The sequence below is a fragment of the Bubalus kerabau genome, chromosome 5 (assembly GCF_029407905.1).
Source record: "Bubalus kerabau isolate K-KA32 ecotype Philippines breed swamp buffalo chromosome 5, PCC_UOA_SB_1v2, whole genome shotgun sequence".
Taxonomy (NCBI): domain Eukaryota; kingdom Metazoa; phylum Chordata; class Mammalia; order Artiodactyla; family Bovidae; genus Bubalus; species Bubalus kerabau.
The window spans coordinates 58,034,680-58,055,046 of NC_073628.1; the positions used below are offsets into that span (position 1 = coordinate 58,034,680).

A 20,367-nucleotide genomic window follows, 5' to 3' on the forward strand; every position below is an offset into this window, starting at 1 on the left:
CACTTTCTCCTAAGACTACTCCTGTCCCATTCTCATTCTCATGATCACTTAACGTCGCATTTAGGGAGCCAAGAATCCAGCTTTTGTCTCAGTTATCGGCTGTGACTGTGAGCACTCATGTAGCTCATGTAATGTGCTGATGTAGGGCCTCTGGAGGAGCTTGATCCGGTCCCTCAGAGGTGGAGCCTCGGGGCCCTGCTCCTGGACACCAGGACTTGCAGAAGTTTCGGCCCTGTTTGCTGACTTCCAGTCCTGATGGCCCGCTTGCTTCTCCTCCGTGGCCTCCTCACTCAGATGCGCCGGCCTCTCCAGTAGTTCTTTTGCATCTGTTCTGACCTGGACATTCTCTCCTCTCTCTCTGGGGATGGCTTCCAGACTCCCCTTCCTCTGCTCTGTTTAACCCTCCTCCTCTGTCTCCCACACACTCATTTTATTTTTCTCCTTCCTCCAGACGCATGTAACATGGTCAGTGCCACTGATTCCAGCTGTTCTGAATCTTGCCTGCAGCTTAAGTTCAAAAACAGATGGGCCCAAAGCATTCTAGATGCTGTGCCAATATCCACCACATGAAAACAAATTACTGAAAAGCATCAGGGAATTTTAGATTAGTTTTGAGGTCTGACTCTCTGTCTTCTCAGTGGTCCTCCCTGCCCACTCCCCCATCTCCCCTTGCCCCCTCTCACGTTATACCTTCCATCTCTCCTCTGTGTGCCTCATTCGGCAAAACCTTAACCCCGCATACTCATCCTTTCTACACACAGATAGATGTGGCATGAGATGGTGTTGACAGTCATTCTGGGTTGTTCCTTTTTTTCCTAACAGGCTGCGCCCTTTTGGAATCTTGCATCAAGGACTAAGGAATTTCTGTCCTCCTAGTCATGTAGAGAAAGTGAGGCTAGGTCTCTGTGTCTTTAAATGTGGGTATCAGTAGGTCAGAGAAATCATTACATCGGGACTAAAGTGTATGCTCCTCTCGTGACTAATCCGTAGGGGTGCACAAAGATGCCAGTGCCGCAAGCTGCCCTGGGTACTCTGGACAGGGAGCGTGCTCTTCGAATCGCTGTGACATTGGGCCCACACCATTGCTTTCAGAAACCTTATGCTTGGAATTTGCCATCAGCTTTCTCCCAGTGTTCAGAGAGCATTGTTTAACTTCAACATTTCTAGTCACCCTGAACACAAGAGGAAGGGAATCAGCGTGGTGGGGCCACATCTCTTACAGGGCACACTGCAACACTGGCAGTCATTTACAGAGCATCAGGACAAAGTTGTGGACATAGTCCAGCAATTATTAGGTGTCTGCTGTGGCCAGAGTACTAGACGCTGTCGCAGTTGTCCCAGGAGAAGTCCTCAGGGGATGGGCTTCTGAAGGTCAGGAACTCTTGACTCGTGCAAATTAAGATGTGTGTACAGATGAGACCCTCCCTGCTCCCTCCCTGTAAGCTCTCCCCCCCTCTTTTTTTCCTCCCTTCTTTGAAGGTGAATATTTGGAAGAAAATCCTCAGATTCATAAAAGGGTCTGGGGTATGTAGTCACCCCCCAGAATATCTTATACTGTGAGCTGGAATGCATGCACAGACATATATATATGTTCTTTATGCCAGTGTTATAACCAAGAACAGCATGTTTTTAAGCAATACCTAGATATCTTTGCTCTGTGTGATGCGCTCTGGCATTTCCTACTTTTTCTGTGTTATTCTGTCCCACTGTCTTCTGTTTCATTCTCTGAGAAATGCTAACTGGTGACCTGCTAAGTTGACTTTTTAAACCCCACTAATGGGCTGTATCCCACAGTTTGAAAAACATTGCTTTAAGAGCATTGGTTCTTAAAATTTTGGCGTGCATTAAGTTACCTGGTGTAAATATTTAAAATGCAGACTTGAGCAGCTCTGCACTTGTAGCAAATCAGAATCTCTGGCGAGAGGGCCACAGGAATCCGTATTTTAAACCAGCACTGCAGGAGATCCTGATGTAAGGTGATTTGGGGTCCTGAACACTCACACTTGGAGAAATTACTCCCTAACGGACTTTGGAGCTTAGCTGCTCCAGGCTTCAGGTCACACACTTGCTTGGAGATGGTAGAGCTTAGTGGGAATCCTCTGAATCCAAACTGAGAATCTTCCCTTTACAGTTGCCCCAGTTGCCCACGCTCACTCCTGGACCTTGCTGTGCTTTGATCTTGCTCTTTTTCCAGGATCTGTTATGGCCCCTGTGAAGGCAGAAAAGGAGTTAACTGGGGCCACGGAACGGGGCGCGAAGGAACTGAAGGGTCATTGTACAGAGTGGCCGGGGTGTGGTCAGCCTCCAGTAGGTGCCCAGAGTCAGCCCCAAATTAGAATGGGCGGGACTGGAGACTGCTTTTCCTACTCGCTCGCCTTTCATGTGTAACCACATGCAGCGCGTCAACATGCTTTCGGCGCCGTTAGGCACCAGCAGTTTTGCTCCCTCTGGGCTCACGGACCCTTGGTATTCCTGTTATGTGTTGTCTTAGAATAGCTCTGCACTCTGGGGCTTGGGCAGCTGGACACTGTCCATTAACTCTTTCAGCACCAGTGCTTTATAGTTGCTAAGGGCATCTTAGTTGAAACAGAGCAGCAACCACAATAAAATAAGAAAGCAATTGCTGCTCAGGAGACCTGGATCCTTGCCCTTGCTCTGCCACTATGTGTGACCCCAGGCTCCCTGAGCCTCAATTTCCTCACTTAGAAAATAAAATGACAAGTTTGGTTAGACTTTAGACCATCTTGAAAGTCCCTACTACCTCTGAAATTCCACAATTCTGTTTTGTTTTTCTTCTTATTTTTGTACCCTCTGCTGCTTCCTTTTACACTGAAGAAGTCTTCCCTTTAAAGCCTCCCCTAGGTCTCCTGTCCACAGGAGACTCACTGAGGTTGGGAATTGCCAGAGAACCAGATGAGTTAATAACAACAGAATGTATTCCTATTTAGTGCACGGACAAGGTACAGAATTTATAAAGCAAGTTCATTGCAAACTTGTATAATAAGGCCTGGGAATTTGGGGACATGTTTGTCTTTTCAGACATGACTCTGGCTACTTTGTTTTGTGAATGCAAATACATTGTATGAACTATCATGTAATAATAGTAGTTACAGCAATAATAACACATGATGATACTGATTTGTAGGTGTAGAACACTTTAGTGTTTATGAAGTTTTTTAATGGACATCACCTTTGACTTGACCTTTTTGATAGCCATGTGAGTTAGGCAGGGAAGGTCTGCTGTCCCCATTTATTTTATTAAGCAGATGAAGAAATGTTGAGGCCTAGATTGCATCTGTGACGTATCCAAGTTTACTTGGTCAGCAAGTGGCAGAATTAAGACTAGACTGTAGGTCATCAGCGTGCTTCAGGGCACTTTCCACAGAGTACCATCTTGCTGGGATGGGGTATCATTGTTTACCCAGATGCCTTAAAGACCTGTAGAACTCAATAACCTACTAATCTGGAAATTGACCAGGGCATCTCTTACTCCATCCAGCCCTTTAAACTTTTGCCAGCAAAGTATCGGCTGGTTAATAATATGCTGTAATTTAGAGCACACAAACCTGTGGGTGCACAAACTCAGTCACTCAACAGCCACCCAGATTCACACTGCAGTCGTTGATTAGGCAGGGTTGGTGGAGGCTAAAGATGTTAACTGTTCTTTAAATGAGTTGTCTTACTGTGCTCCATGCTTACTGTGGAGTTCTGTGGCTGTGACATCTGTCATTAATCAGTGCTGATTAACTACCCACCCATTCTTGGTGATAGACATTCATTGAATATTCCAAACTATCCCCTGTCCTCAAGAGACTTCCTTCCAGTAAGGCAAGATTTCATAAATTTCAAAATAACACATGAGAACTGATGACCATGCAGGCAGCTGATCTGATGACTATTTAGACTTCATTATATGTAGTTCTATAGTTTCACAGATCCCTGGATTGGGAAGATCCTTGGAGAAGGAAATGGCAACCCACTCCAGTATTCTTGCCTGAAAAAGAAATCCCATGGCTAGAGGAGCCCGGCGGGCTACAGGCCATGGGTTGCAAAAGAGTCGGACACAACTCAAAAACTAGACAACAATTATAGTTTCACAGGATCAAATCATATTGCTGTATTTCTCCTTTCTCATTGTTATCATGAGCCAAGTAAGGAAACACATTGTCTCAATAACAGGTATTCTGAAGGGGGAGGTTATCTTAGGGATACCCTTTCTTCCCAAGCGGCTTGTTGGTGCTTGATATGTGTAAGGACCATTTGCCAGGCAGGAAGAGTTATTGGCTGTCGATAAGCTTCTCCACTTCTGCCTGATGCCGGAGAGATGCCTTCTCCCAAGGTAGTGGTTACTGCTTTGAAAATAAGTGTGTGGATTTCTGAGTGACATCATTCCAGTTTGGCACAGACAGGTATTTATTTTTCTACAATGACCTACCAGGAGTGAGCCAGACTGTCTGTCTCAGTCATCTCCCAAGATTTCATTCATTTAAAAAATCTGCTAACACATCTGCGAGTATTTTTTTCTCTGTACGTTTGTCATGTGCTATAATTACTTATGGGGTTTCTGGTGACATCTTGATTAACCAGACAAGAAAAAAACTGAAGAAATAATTGTAGTGTTGTTCGCTGATTATTCTATGGAATATGTGGGTCCAACTGTTAATGTAGATGGTTATAAAAATTTTTTTAATGAGAAACATATATGACTTTTTTTGTTCTTTGGTTATCAGTCATGTCTTTGTTATGTCTTTTACTTTTGCTATGATATTTTATTTTAATTAAGTGAATTAATCAGCTCAGAACTTTAAATGATTATACTCTGTTTTGGGGAGCTGTCAGGGGGAAATGTTAATACTTAAGTAAATGTATAGGCCCTTAGTTCTCTGGATCATATTGGTAGTTTTTCTTCTCCAGCATTTAGATTGTACCCAGAGTGCATTAAGAGGGTTTAGTAATCTCTTTGATTATGCCTCCCTATAGTTCTAAGAATGCTAGTGGCAAGACATGGGATGTAAATAAAGGGAAGGACCCAGGTCTACAGCAGTCATGTGTGGTCTGGTGGGCAGGTAGATCTTCTAAGTCAGCCAAATCAGGGTTTCACAATGGGTCAGCCAAGTATCAAGACTGGGGTAAGACGTGGGCTAAAGCTGATGGACAGTTTAGGAGCAGAAAAGTCATGTCTTAGATCCAGGAGGTCTGCAAACATGGAAGAACCTGGTCGAAAGTAAGAATTTTGCTCCCTTTAACGCTCAGAACAGTGCCTGGTACATAGTAGGCGCTCAATCAGTATTTGTTGCATCAATGAATGAAATAAGAAGACTTTCAAGATCAAGGACTCAGAGAAGGAGGCTGGACAATAAGAAATCTTTTCAAGAAACCAGGGTGGGAAATACTCACATCTTAGGTCAGCCACCCTTCAACCAGTTCTCTTCTTGTGACCCCCAGAGCTGTCTTGAGTGAAGCTCTAACCTCCCCTCCCCACCACGAACATGGGTGGGGTAGGGGTGGTTGAAGGGAAGGCAAAATCTCTCACCTCACATGAATTGATGGAGACATTTCCATTCAGCATCTATTAATACAATGGCTCGGGTTTGGGAACCACTCCCAGTTCTCTGACCTAACTCAGGGGGACCTTGGTCCTATAGTCATTCAGGAAATAGTCATTAAGATGTCATACACGTGCTAGTCCAGTTCTCAACTTCAAAAAAGATTGCTAAGCTCCCGGCTCTCGAATATGCTATTATCCCAAGGGTGTGGCTGGACTCCTTGGAACTGATCCAAAGCCACAAGAATTCCATTTCCATACAGCTCTTCCCCTACACGTGATTAGAGGGGACAGTTTAGACTATTTTGAGTAAGTTGGGTACACCACTGCATGAATCCTTTCTAATCATCTGTCTAGGCCACTGAAGACAATTTGTAGTATTAACTTATCCCTGAAAATTGGAGAGCTCATTTCTCCGTATGTAGAATATACATTTTCTGCCTTTGGCCCTTTTTTCTTTCTGTCTCTGAACTCTCCTACTCTGATCTCATTGCTGGCAAAGCTGAAGCTGTCGCTGTGATAAGCCCAGGGAAGTGTGCCTGCCCTCTCCCTGTCTGCCCGCCTGCCTGTCTTTGAAAGATGCCTCCAGGCTCCCGCTGTACTACTGGGTCACACAACCAGCAGCAACCATTATGGGCAGAATCTTTTTCAAGTCAGTTCCCACCTTGGTGATTTTTTCTTCTTCTTCTTCTTTTAACACCTTCCCCGGCAAATCCCATCCATCCTCTGGCTTATCTGGGTCAGCAAGGGTCTGATTTTATGCATGGCACTGTCAAGCCATAAATCCGCTGAGGCTTTGCCTCTCTATCCAGCAGGTTTGCTTCTGTCAGCATCAGCAAAATGCATAATAGAGAAAATAAGCCAAAAAGGCTAATAACACTCATCTGAATAAAATAATCTCTTCGGCTGCCTCAGTTCATTTCATTTTAATCAAGGCACCAGGAAGGAATTTAGGTATAGAAATCTAGCCTCCTCCTTGCCACCAGTTTCCTGTCCAACTGTCACTAAATGGTCCCTTTTATTATGTTTATTATGTTTTTTTTTTTTTTTTTATTTTAATCCTCCTCATAGCTAGGTACTCGATAATCTGTACTGGAAGATGTATTTGTTTAACTCATTTGGATTTTTGTCTAACAGCACATATATGTCTGTTTTTAAAAGTGAGAAACCACCTTCTTAGATGTATCGATATTTGCATCTTCATGTACAGACTGGCAGGCTTGAGAGGAATGGTGGGAAAGGGGGCCCAGTGGAAGCGCAGAAGCACCCAGGGGTCTGGCAATCTGGTCTCGCTGTGGCTTCCTTCCTGTCTCCCTCAGCACAGTTCCCTGTGTGGATCGCGGGGCTGCTCCTCCACCTTGCCCTTTGGGAGAAGGACAGTGGAAGATTAAATTCTGCTCTCCCGTTGGTATCTCCCTCACGTCTTCCCAGAGACTTACAGCTGCTTGGTTAATTGCCTGTTGCTGCTGTCTGATCCCAGCCATTATTTGCCGAGGGCTGTGCATTTGCAGCAGGCTGCACTCTTGGCCCTGGCCCAGGGCCGGGTGAGGAGCATGTTGGAAATTGATGAATGCTGAATCCTAGTGTATTTGGAAATAAAAATCATACTTCTTCACATTTGGATAGTGCTTTAGTGTTGATGTAATTCTTTTGCACCCTCCATCTCATTTTAGCCACACAACAGCCTTGTGAGATGGGCAACGCAGAGACCACTGGCCCAAAGGGAAACAAATCTCAGTACAGCACCGCAGAAGCTCAAGCCATCCCAGTAATGCCAGGCCTGCATCATGCAGCCTGTCTGCAGATCTATGAACGTAGCAATCGTTAATTAAATGGTACCTTAAGCCAGGAGAGCTTGCAGGTTTGCGATCATGCTTTGGAGATCTTGGGGGAGCTAGATGTTCAACAACGGGGCATGTGTCCATTTTACAGGTGAGACAGCTGAAACCGGACAGGGGGATAGAGAAAAAAAGGGACGTGTACTCCCAAGGTCGACGGAGACTGAGTCAGCTCTTCACCTTAGTGTTTTAGAGGAATCCCTTTAAGGATTTGGTGGCTAATGTGTTGAATGTCCATCAATAGTTTAAGTTGAAGGAGAAGAACTGGGCTAATGTATTTGAAGTTAATGATTCAACTGTACAGGTTTAGCTCTTTCAGTGCATTTATAATGATCATCTCGTCTGTGGATGCTTAGTTGGCTTGTGACTTTCTGGGCCTCCTTTTTTTTTTTTCCCTCTTTTTTTTTGACTCCAGAGTCATTCCCTCTCAATTACAATATTACATTTTCTTGATCTTCCTCCTGAAAAAAATTTTAAGTAAGAAAAATACTTCTGGATATTTTGTCTGCTTTTTAGGGATTAGTGTTTGAGGAGGTTTGCAGCTGTTCAGCACATGCCTAAGGGATTCAGACCCTTTTCTTTAAAGGCCCAAGTATCGCACAACCTAAGACTCCGGGGGCGGGGAAAGTAAAGAAACTGTACAAACAAGTGATAGATGGAAAAGATATAAAGACAAATTTCAATCTCCTGACCAAACGAAGCTCCCTTGGCTCTAGCAGCCCCAAATAAAATCAAGCTGCAAAGCTGTTGAAGCAGGAAACCACTCTAGCAGAACCTTAATATGCTCCCTATGAAATCACGTCTCGTTGACTTGCTCGTTTTCCAGCTTGAAGTGTGTTCCGCCTTTGTTCGTGTTGGCTGGGAAAATCATCTCTACAGCAGAGTTGTGTTCCCCTCCTTCCACATGCCCCACACCTCTCCCACATCACTGTCCCAAAATAAATAAATGAATTAATTAAAACACCTCTGTTGGAAGGAGAAATAAGTCCAAAGAACTTATAAGTCCAAACTCAAATAAGAAATAAGTCCAAACTCAAAGAACCAAAAATATTATATGAAAGCTACATTAATAGTAAAAGAGAGTGGGAAATCCTGGGAGAAACAGACAGCGGAGTCTAATATAATTTTGTTTTAGGGCCAGACTCCTTTTTTAAAACAAAGATTTTACACAGAGCTCTCATATATGCAGCAGATTAAAGCAGTGTTTTATTGGTGTAAATCTACTTTTTTGAAGTACCAGTTTATAATCAGAGGAAACAGTGAGGCTGGGTTTATGAACCCTGATTATGAATCAGAGTTACAAGTTTATATCAGTTTCAGCATCATAGTTATTTTAGGTCCTGGTTTGTGTTGTTTGGCATCAAGAAATCCTGACTCACACAGATGAGTTGTCATAATCTTGAGATAGTTTTAAATTGATTTAAGTGCTTGAAAAAGAAGGATGGTTCTTGTTTTAAATTTGAATCACTGACATTACCTAGAGGATAAATGGGAATGTTTAATAACCTTGACAGCATTGGTAATGAAATAAGGTGATACTGAGTGCGTTTACCCTTGTTACCCAGCCGCGGCCTACCATGCGCCCCGCAGAGGCCCCTGAGCCTTCTGTGGCATGCGCTTGAACTTGGCCACTGTGTGTCAAATCGTGTGCTCACCTGAACAGCTTTACCCACTGAGACACGTAGGTTGAATTAAAAACTAAACCTGTACAGAGCAACATTCATTCTAATCGATAGCATATTTTTCAACAGTCTGGACCCATACATTGATTCTTTATTCCAAAACACGCATGTAACAAAGCTCACCTGGGCAGCCCATGAGACATTGGTGGAATCTGCTGCAGGGAAACTGGGTCCTGGGCCCCTTACGTATTTCAATAGAGGTTGCTCATTTGAATGGGTATATTACAGTTGTTTGACATTGAAATGTAATGTTCTGTAATTCCAACGTTTCTCAGAACGCATTATTAAAGCTCCTACTCACTGAAACTAATAATGGCTGTCCCACCGCGTGCTGGAAGAGTGGAAATAAATGCATGTGGTAAGATACTGATACTTGCAGCACCTTAGAAGTTCTGATAAGTTTAAATTTATGAGTGGTGAGTGATAAGGCATTTTAAAAGATTCCCACCTCTTCCCATCCTTTTTAATTCATCTTTGTTTACTCAGGCTGTGCATCCTTTTCCATGGTACTCGGCGGGTTTCGCCTCTCCTGCCTCCGCCTGTGACCTGTGATGGATTCAGTACATGGCGAACTAGCTGGCCCCTTGTGCCTCTGACCTTCTGTGGTATTATAGGTCTGTCTTTGTCTCCCAGCTGTATTGTGATAACATCACTTTTATAACCACAAAAGCCCCTACTACTGTGCTTTGTCCATTTAAAACGCAAGTGTTTATACACATAAATTTGAAATGTAGCGTTGTTTTTATATGTGTAGACTTCCATAGAGAAGAACAAGGAGGGACCACCAACCCACCAGAAACAGACTGAAACCAGTTGTAAAGTTAAGGTCACGTGAGATCTCCCCCTTTAAAAAGTGTGTGTATTTGTGTGGTATATTCCAGGCTTACTGAGGACATGGATGTCTTGTCACCCAGTAAAAATTAGGTTATTTAGGATTTTGTAACTGGGGGCTGATTTGGAATCAGTTTGAAAGTTCTCTTGCAGTGGAAACATCAAATGTTGCTGAATGCCTGTGCTCTGATCTCACTGTTTTGAATTTAGGATTGTTTCCTATTTACCTCTTTTTTGTCCCCAGGTGCTAGAAATTTTGAAAGGAGTAAACTAATTACATGTATCTCTCTTGCTGCTGCTGCTGCTGCTGCTGCTGCTAAGTTGCTTCAGTCGTGTCTGACTCTGTGCGATCCCATATACGGCAGCCCACCAGGCTCCCCCGTCCCTGGAATTCTCCAGGCAAGAACACTGGAGTGGGTTGCCATTTCCTTCTCCAATGCATTAAAGTGAAAAGTGAAAGTGAAGCTGCTCAGTTGTAATCTCTCTCTTAGCTAGTATATATTTTTAATTTCCATAGAAATCTTTTAATCTTCCTAGAAAGTGGATACAGTTATTACCACAGTGATCAGCACATGCGTGTTGGGGACTTCGACCACAGAAGCATGGCGCCTGGGGCAGGGGCTGAGGGTAGAGGGCAGGTATAAAGTAGTTTCATACCATTCATGGGGTTCTCAAGGCAAGAATACTGAAGTGGTTTGCCATTCCCTTCTCCAGTGCAAGCTCCGGGAGTTGGTGATGGACAGGGAAGCCTGGTGTGCTATAGTCCCTGGGGTTGCAAAGAGTCAGACGCAACTGAGTGACTGAACTGACTGAACTGATAAAGCAGTTTCAGTTTGGACTCTTAATATTCATTGGTTTGGAGCAGCCTTTTGGTACTGTTTAGACAGATATTTTGATTTAATGGTCTGGTGTGTTCAGAAGCCCAGAGAAGGCAATGGCAACCCACTCCAGTACTCTTGCTTGGAAAATCCCATGGATGGAGGAGCCTGGTAGGCTGTAGTCCATGGGGTCGCTAAGAGTCGGACACGACTGAGCGATTTCACTTTCACGCATTAGAGAAGGAAATGGCAACCCATTCTTGCCTGGAGAATCCCAGGGATAGGGGAGCCTGGTGGGCTGCTGTCTATGGGGTCGCACAGAGTCGGACACGACTGAAGCAACTTAGCAGCAGAAGCAGCAGCAGCAGTTCAGAAGCCAGAGTAGGTGCAGTGTGATTATTTGTTAATGGTTACCTTACGTCTGAATTGAAAGAGCTCTTCTAAGTTGAATTCTGCGCTACAAGTAAGTCACAGGTGCCTGGAGCAAGAAGGGAGGCGGTGCAGACTTGATAACCAAGCCATTCACAGCTTTCTTTCTTTGCATTGAGTCTGGCTGTAGGGAGACAGGAGGGGAAATGGGAACAAACAAGGTGCGATACTTTGCAGTGATTAAGAGCATTCTCTTTGCAATTACAGGGCTTCCTCTTGAATTCCAGCATTGCCACTTTTTAGCTGTATGAACTTGAACAAGATATTGTAACCTTTCTTAGTCCAACTTTTCCTCATCTGCTGAATGTAGTTGATAACCCCCAGTTCGTCAGGTTTTGTAGGGTTCAAATTAAACAACATGAGTATAGGGCCCAGCCATATGCCAAGTATACAGTAAGCTCTTGATAAATAGCTCTACTTTCTGTTTCTTTCCTTAAATCCACATTGCAGACGCAAAACTTTCTGTTGCTTAAGTTAGTGCTGGGAGCTGATTATCTGATCAATAACTTTTTTAGATCACATCCTTTTCAGTAGAAATGAGCACCTAGGTTTAGTGCTTTACTGCTCCGCTCAGGCTGTTAACATCTTCACAATGCACGGCTCAGATAACGGTTTATGCTCTTGGTTGTACAGGACATGAGACAATGGCTCAGTCAATAGAATCAAACCTCCATGGATGTGTTCTATGGGACTGAAGAATTTTCAGTGACTTTTTCATGGCAAAGTAAGGTCGCTCAGTCATGCCCAACTCTTTGCGACCCCGTGGACTATAGCCCACCAGGCTCCTCTGTCCATGGGATTTTCCAGGCAAGAATACTGGGGTGGGTTGCCATTTCCTTCTCCAGGGGAACTTCCCAACCCAGGGATCGAACCCAGGTCTCCCGCATTGAGGTAGATGCTTTAATTTCATGGCAAATGCGTCCACAATTGTCTTCATTGAATCCTGTGGGAGAGAAATGTGAGGGATTTAGTCTATAGCTTAGGTTTTGTCTAGAGACTAACTTTTGCCTGTAATCCTAGACACAAACCAAATATTGTAGTGGTTGAGGTCATGGAATTTGGAGTCAGACCTCCTGGAATCATTCTGGTCAGTACAGAACTGTGGTCTGGTCCCTGACTCCCTTTTACTGTCTCTGTGACTCCTTACTAGCTGTGGGCAAGAAACAACTCTCTGAGTATGTGTTGTTTTGTTTTTTTTTTTATCAGTGAAATAAAGATAATGGTAATTCTTTTCTGACAACAAGATGATGGAGCTTAGATGAGGTAACGTATATAAAGCTTTTACCAAGTTTCTAGAACACACAGGTGTGGATGCTAAGTCGCTTCAGTTGTGCCAGACTCTGCGACCGCATGGACTGTAGCCCACCAGGCTCCTCTGTCCATGGGATTCTCCAGGCAAGAATACTGCAGTGGGTTGCCATTTCCTCTTTCAGGGGATCTTCCCGACCCAGGGATCGAACCCGTGTCTCTTGTGTCTCCTGCACTGGCAGGCGGGTTCTTTACCACTAGTGCCCTCTTCTAGAACATAACAGGTGCTCCACAGATAATCCTACTTCTCTTCTTTCCTTCTTCCTATCACCACCTTCTCCTTCTTCTTATTTTCTCCCTATTTCCTCCACTGAGCTTTCAGAAAAAGAAAAAACTAGAGGTGCAGCTTCAGGAAAGACATCTTTATTTCTGGTTTGGCTCTGATTGCTATGATTTTGCAACATGGACTGTAGTCAGAGATGTTGACCCTGCCTGTTCACCAGTGCTGACTTGTTTTCTTGCCGTTTCTCTGCAGGAAGGATCAGAATGTTCTCTCTCCAGTCAACTGCTGGAATCTCCTCTTAAACCAGGTGAAGCGGGAGAGCAGGGACCATACCACGCTGAGCGACATCTACCTGAATAATATCATTCCTCGATTTGTCCAAGTCAGCGAGGACTCAGGAAGACTCTTTAAAAAGGTAAATAGGCTATTTCTAACCACAGACACCATCTCGTAAATAAGAGAAAGAATATCTTATTGGCCCACTTAAAAGGCTTTCCATGGGTCTTGCCCTAAAAACGTACTTATGGAGAGAAAACATTGAATTGGCTCTTTTTCTTCCTTTCTCAGATGTTTTATAGCAGCCCTGGGAAAGGAACTATTTGCAAGGTACAGCCCCAGGTCTGGCAGCATAATTCATAATTTGTGAATATTAATAATGACCATATTTGGTTAATTTCCTAAGTGATTTGTGAAGCTATTGAGATTCAGAGATGTTCTGTGTTGCTTTATGATTTCCTCTTCTAGTTCATTTAGCACATCCATGTATGTTTATGTTTTTAGTTTAGTTCTATTTCCAACTTCTCGTCTTAGCCAAGGTAAACTCATGAATTTGGTTATTCTTATCATGACATACCTTTGTCTTTGGTCCCTGAATGTGTTTTTTTGTTTTGTTTTGTTTTTGGTGCTCCCAGGTGGAACTTGAACCCATCCCTGAATGTTTTCTGAAACTCAATTGTTCGTCACAATTCCTTGGGTATATGTCAAAAATTTTGACTAAGGAAAAACTTAAAATTAATCGTGATAGTCTTAGGAAATTTGTGCCAAATCCACCTGTCAATAGTCGAACTAGCCTTTTGGAAACCCAGGAAGCTCTTTTCTAAGCTCTCAACCCGAGCTCTTAATGGCATCATTTATTCATAACTTTTGGTTACAAATGGTGGCAAACACCCCAACCATTGTACATTATATACCATGTCTAACATTCAGGCTCTGACATTTCCAAAAGATTTTTTATAAGGTGAATAACCTTCCCACAAGTGATATGTAAAAAGAGGATATATTTATATAGAGGGGTATCATTGGTTTCATACATAGGGAATTCACCAGTTTCCAGTTGACAAAATCAGTGTTAAAATTTGAGGCTGGGGGAGAATGGACTTCGGTAAATAAGACTGTGGTCCATAGTAGCCTTAGCTCTTGGTCAGTTTTCTGATTCTTAACATTAGAAAGTATACAGATCTCATTAGGTCTGGAATTAGAACCCAATTTCTTCTTTTTTTTACCAGCATGAAAAAAGAGCTGCTTTAGAATTGTCCATCTACATAATTGCATCTGTGAAGGGGCTTTCCCTGTGTCGTCCAGATAGGATATTAAGAGTACAATCATCTGAGAATGAAAGAAGGAAGAGAAAGATAACTCCTTGCAGAGCTCATTGGCTATTTTTAGTGGCCCGGCTGTGCTGTGGTTGGGCCCTACTTGATTTAGGGGCGAGGATACTTTTCACCATGTCCTCATGCTTCCTAGCATCTGCTCCAGCTTGCTTGTCATTAACTTGAATTATTCTGTAACATTTGGTGACATTGTATGTGACTGAAATTAATGACTACAGTTAATAATAATACTGTATTCAATACTGGAACACTGCTAAGAGAGTAGATTTCAGGGGCTCTTTTCCTACACACAAAAAAGGTAACTATGTGATGAGATGACATATTATCTTGATTGTAGTAATCATTTCACTGTGTATGTGATACTAAATCATTTTATATGCCTGAAATACATAGAATTTTTATTAAAATTTTTTTTAAACCTTAGATGGAACCAGTGATCAGATACCACTTCTCTACCATCTTGACAGACACTTAGAGCATCTAGAGAAGAAAAGGGGTTGATGGATAGTGTCCTCCTCTATTTCCTCTGTTCATCTGAGAAGAAATTTTTATGAGATGTTTAGCTATCTAGACTTCACCCCATCTCTCAGCTCCCTTTTCTCCAGTTTCATAAGGTTAGAGAAGAACCAAGCTGAGAGAATCTTATAACCCCTCCATATTTTAGAGATGTTTATGCCAAAGGCAGTCAGTTATCAAAGCCACAAGTGTCCCTGGTTCCGCAAATGCCATTCACGTTTCACCAAAGGCCTAAGTGCATGGCATGTATATAAAACATGGCATGTATCCCCATCCACTCATGAATTATATTCCGAGCTTTGTCTAAGCATTGGCCTCCTTAAGCAATGCATTTCTATGCTGAGGGTGTAAGGAAGAATTTCTAATTAATCACTGGATTGTTTATATATTACATTTCATTGAAGAAAAGTGAATATATTTTTGGCTTAAAGCTGAATGCATTTGTATAAACTGAAAACACCTGGTAACCAGCTTCCAGCTCAAGAAACAGAATATTTCAGTACCCCCAGAAGTCCTCTCATGCTCCTTTCCTGTCACTAAGGGATTGGGAGGGCTGTCCCCAGTCCCTCAGAATAGCATCACTCCTGACTTTTCACAGCAGAGATTAGTTTTGCTCAGTTTCATACTTTATGTAAATAGAATCTTGCAGTGTGTACTCTTTTGTGTCTGGTTTTTCTCATTCAACATTGTATTTGTGAGATTTGTTCATATTGTTGTAGGTAGTTGTAGATCATAGGACTTTCTCTTGATCTTTATAACTTTTCATCAGTTAAATTATAGTGGATTAGAGATATCCATAGGATTGTCAAATAACCAATGTTTACCATCCCACAGGGTGAATAACCTCTTTTCTCTCTCCCCTGGGGTCCAATGTAGGCAGAGAACTCTAAGGTAGAAGCTAGCTTGGCTGATCCTAAGAATAGATTAATTCCGTTTGGATGAGAACCCCTCTGCTTTCTAGTAATGGGCGAAGAAGCAGTTTCTCTCCATACCTCACAGTTTCAGTCTCCTTTGTTTAGAGTGTGTTGCACATGAAGAATTAGGATCCCACAGGTTGAGCTATAGTAATAAGAGAACCGAGGAGTGTCCCTGGCCACCCTGGCAGTTTCGTGACGCTTCTCGGGGCTTGCTTTATGCTCTTAAAGCAGAGCCTTTCCCTAAGAGATTCTTTCTCTTGGGCTCAGCTTAGCCAGTAACTCTGAAACTCTGGACAATCCCTTCTTTTTCCTCTGCCTTAGTTCTCTCAAGCTTAAAGGAGACTGAGCCATAGGACCTTCATTCTGCCTCTGAAATCTAATGCGCTGGAGCTGTGTGGTAACAGGGACACCCTACACTGGGGCTCCTTCTGGTTGCTGGGTGACCTTTGTTACACTGTGATAAGATAAGCTGCAATCCCTGAGATAAAGACGGACAAAAGTGCGTGTGGGTATAGAGAAGGGGCTCGCTTAAGCAATGGAAGACCACATTTCTTAAAAGACTGAAGTATTGTTTCAGATTCTTTTATCTACAATGGCCAGCAACCAAGAGATACCACACTGAAATCCAAATATGTAGAATAAATACACCTCTTATTTTACCTGTAAATTTGGTTCCAGTAGCAAAAGGAAAAACCCACATTCTCTGGAGATACAAAGAAAATGTACATTTATTTCTGGTTCAGCTGTGGACACCTGAAAATTTACCAGTATTTAATATACGTAAATTTGAATCTTCTGCTTGTCACAGGGAAAAGCAGGGCTTTTCTTCCTTTAAAGAAATTTATTTTGATCTATAAAACTTAATGATTCTCTGGCAAAGGTTATAAATCATCAGAACCAAAATTTTTGAACCCTTGTGTGCTAGGTACAGTATTAAGCACTTTGTATGCATTATCTTATTGAATCCTTACAACACTTGTATAAGGTAGTTATTACTATTACCCTTATTTTATGGGGGAAGAAACTGAGGCTTTGAGAGATTAAGCAAGAAAAGAAATGAGGCTGGTATTTAAATACAGCCATCAGGCTCTAGAACCCAAGGTTTTCCACCTACGTGTTCTGTTAAGCCTCTCTAGGTATTGTATGCAGAGTAGAGGGTACTCTGGATTTTCTTGCTCTTTTTCATTGAATCCAGATATTTCACTTAGTTACAGAATTAAACTAACCTTTTCTCTAGCATGCAACCCTTCAAAGGATCATTCGGTTGTTTCTCCTACCTGGTGTCTGGGCAAGCACCTGATGTTGAAAGTGAAATACGGCAGCACGTTTTTCTCCCTAGGGGCAGAATCTCTAGTAAGAGGGAAACAGAGACTCATTAAAGATAAGAGCGGCCGAAAACCTGACTGGAAGCTAACTCCGCTAATTTGGGCATGTCAGGGTGGCTGCACAATTGGCCCCTCTTTGCACTGAACCCCCTTAAGGAATGCTCCCTGCTGGCCCTCTGGTTTGTGGTTATGTCTTCTGGGACATATTTCACATGTTGCCTGAAGTCCTGGTAGAGATTCCTTTAGCTAAATATAACATGTAAAGAAAGTAGCCTCCTGTCCGCAACTTAGAAACAGGCGCACTTTGTCTAAGGCTCCAGGGGAAATTGAGCCCGTTTGGTGCTCCTGACATCTCCTTTCATGTTATGAAAGCTTGGTCTGTCTAACCCCTGTTGGAACCAGGGTCTGGGCAAATATTATTGCTGCCACCTTCATTTGTTTAATGCGGTGGTTTCAAAAACGGGGGCCAAATTCTACCAACTCTGACTCTCAGTTCCATCTCGTCTCTTTGTGGGGCATGTTCTACTAAAGGATCCCACCAAGAAGAGAAATCGTTTCTCTCACTGTCTTAGTTTAAACTGAAATAAATTTGGATGTGCTTTTTCCCACCGGGGAGAAGACCACCCTGTTCTCTCTCCCCCACTCACTTAGCTGGGACTCTCTAAACGTACCTCCAACTTGGCTTTTCCAGGCACACTTTCTAGCCCTTAACAGCTGTTTACTCTTAGGCTTGGAAGGCAGTCAGTTCAGACAGTCCTAAGACTGAATTTTATTCTGCCTGTTAATGGTATTTCAGGTAACTGTTTTATCTTTATTACCCTAAGGTTCTATGGCAGAAAGTCAGGTTAAATTGAGAAAGCTAGGTCAGATTCCCAATAGACCAGTAGTTCTCAACTTCTTCTTTTCGAGAGAGTCACTTGGGAAGTTTTTTTAAAAAAAATCTTTGCGACCTTGAAGAGACAAAGATTTCTTAGGATATCAAAAGCATGAACTATGAAAGAAAAAATGGACTTCATCAATTCTTAGACTTTCATTCTTGGAAAGATTTTGTTAAGAAAATGCAAAATAAGCCATAGGACTGGGAGACTGTATTTGCAATACACAAGACTCAATAAGAAGATGGAATACCCAAATTTTTTTTAAACAGGTAAAAGGTTTTAATAGACAAATTCACCATAGAAGATATATATAAATGGCTAGTAAGCTCATGAAAAGGTGCCCAATATCGTTACTCATCAGGGAAATGCAAATTAAAACCACTATAAAGAGATATGCTACATATGCACTAGAATGGTTGAAATTAAGAAGACTGACAATACCGTTAGAATGGATGGAATTCTCATATGTTGCTGGTAAAAAATGTAAAAAGGTACAACTGTTTTGGAAAATAGTTTGGCAGTTTCTTATGAAGTTAATAATGTACTTAACCATATGACCCATCAATTCCATATCTATGTGTTCATCCAAGAGAAATAAAAGTATATATCTACACAAAAACTTGTGCCTGAATATTCATAACAGCTTTTGTTGTAGGCTGAATAATGATCCCACCCCCAAAGATGCCCCTGTTCTCATCCTTAGACCTGTGGATATTGAACTTTATCCATAAGTCTTTGCACATATGATGAATTTGAAGATCTTAGGATGTGGATTTAATTCTTGTTTACATAAGTGGGTCCTAAATGCAATCACTAAGTGTTCTTAAAAAAGGGAGGTGGAGGGAGATTACAAGCAAAAAAGAGGAAGGCCATGTGAGAGAAGTGGAGGGAAGGAAGCAAAGTCACAGAGAAGATGCTAGGTCACTGGCTTTGAATACGGAGCCGAGGAGCTCGGCTCTAGATGCTAGGAAAGGAAATTGAGAGCCTCGCTGCTGATACCGTTTGGCCCAGTAAAACTGGTTTTGAACATCTGATCTCCAAAAGTATACAAGAGTAAATGTGTGCTGTTTCAAGCCACCAGGTTTGCAGTAATTTGTTATGGTCACTGTAGGAAACTAATCTTTTATTTATTAGAGCCAAAACTGGTACCAACTCAAATATCCATCAAGAGATGAATAAGCATATTGTAGAAAATCATATTGTGATATGTCCATGTATGAATACTAGTCGGCAATAGAAAGAAATGAAATGCTATTGGATACAATAATGCAGATGAACTCACAAAACATTCTATTCATAAAAAGAAGCCAGACATTATGAACACATTCTGTATGATTCCATTTATATGGAATCTTATAAAAGATAACTCTAATATATAGTGATAGAAAGTAAACCAGTGATGGCCTTGGGGCCAGAGTGGGGATGGGGTCGACTGCAAAGGAATACTGGGGGTTGTGGAAATGTCCTACACTCTTCATTATGGCCGTGTGCATTTGTCAAAATGTGTCATCATATATACTCAAAATGTATACATTTTATTGTATTCAAATTATGCCTCAGTAAAATTGCTTTAAAAGATAATAAAAGAATACCATGCCAAGGCCCCGCTTCAGGACAGTTGAATCATGGTCTCTAGGAAAAAGCCCAGCTGATCCTTGCATATAATCAGGGTTGAGAATCACTGCTGTAGATACCCTGGTTTCCATCCTGGGGAAACCCAAGAGCATAGAGGTATATGTGAAGCAGTAAGATCCTGTCCGTCTGTCTGGGAGCCATATTTTCCCCTGCTGCAGAGAGTGTTGAAGCATCTAGGTCAGTTTGTCTAGGCTACCCATTGTAGTTTACCTTTATTCTTGGAGGATGACAAAGGGTGAATCTGGCTTTAGGGGTCACACTGAAAATAGGAGATGCATGAAGGGTGCTGAGGAAGAATCATAAGATGATCAATTAGTAATTTTCTCCAGGACCCTGAGGTGTTAGACATGTCCGTTTCCCGTGAGATCAGTCAGAAGAGAATTGCCATGACCGGTCAGATTCTCTCTGGCCAAAGAAATGGCTCTGGCAGTAAAACAAGTTAAAAGGCGATTTGAAACTAAAAGCAGTACTTGTTACCTACTACTACCTGTTTATCCCCTTTGGGTAGGACTTCCTATGGAGTCTTTGAGTCTAGCTGTTTGGCATATATGAGGGGAGAGGATGGTGATTCCCCACCATGTTCTGTGGTGGTGGTGGTGTCATAACTGGGAGGAGAAGAAAGGAGCTATGATTCTGGCAAGAGTTGAATGTCCCTGATCAGTACCATAGATTGAATGTATGAAGAGAGCAATAGATTTCCAAAGGTTTTGTTCTGTCTTCTTGAGAACAGATTTGACCTAAAGACATTTCTGGGGGAAGGAGTAGATGATTGACTTACCCCTCCCTCTCTTCCCCAATCCACCCTGCAGCTT

General features: G+C 42.4%; 1 protein-coding gene across 11 annotated transcripts in view; it reads left to right on the forward strand.

Moving 5' to 3' along the window:
• The window catches only part of SRGAP2 (SLIT-ROBO Rho GTPase activating protein 2), a 253,962-nt gene that overhangs the window by 118,561 nt on the left and 115,034 nt on the right, over positions 1-20,367 (forward strand). For all 11 annotated transcript variants that reach the window (XM_055581776.1, XM_055581777.1, XM_055581767.1 and 8 more), the window contains one exon: positions 12,927-13,089. In XM_055581776.1, coding sequence (XP_055437751.1) covers positions 12,927-13,089 — 163 coding nt within the window. The remainder of the gene's footprint in view (positions 1-12,926; positions 13,090-20,367) is intronic.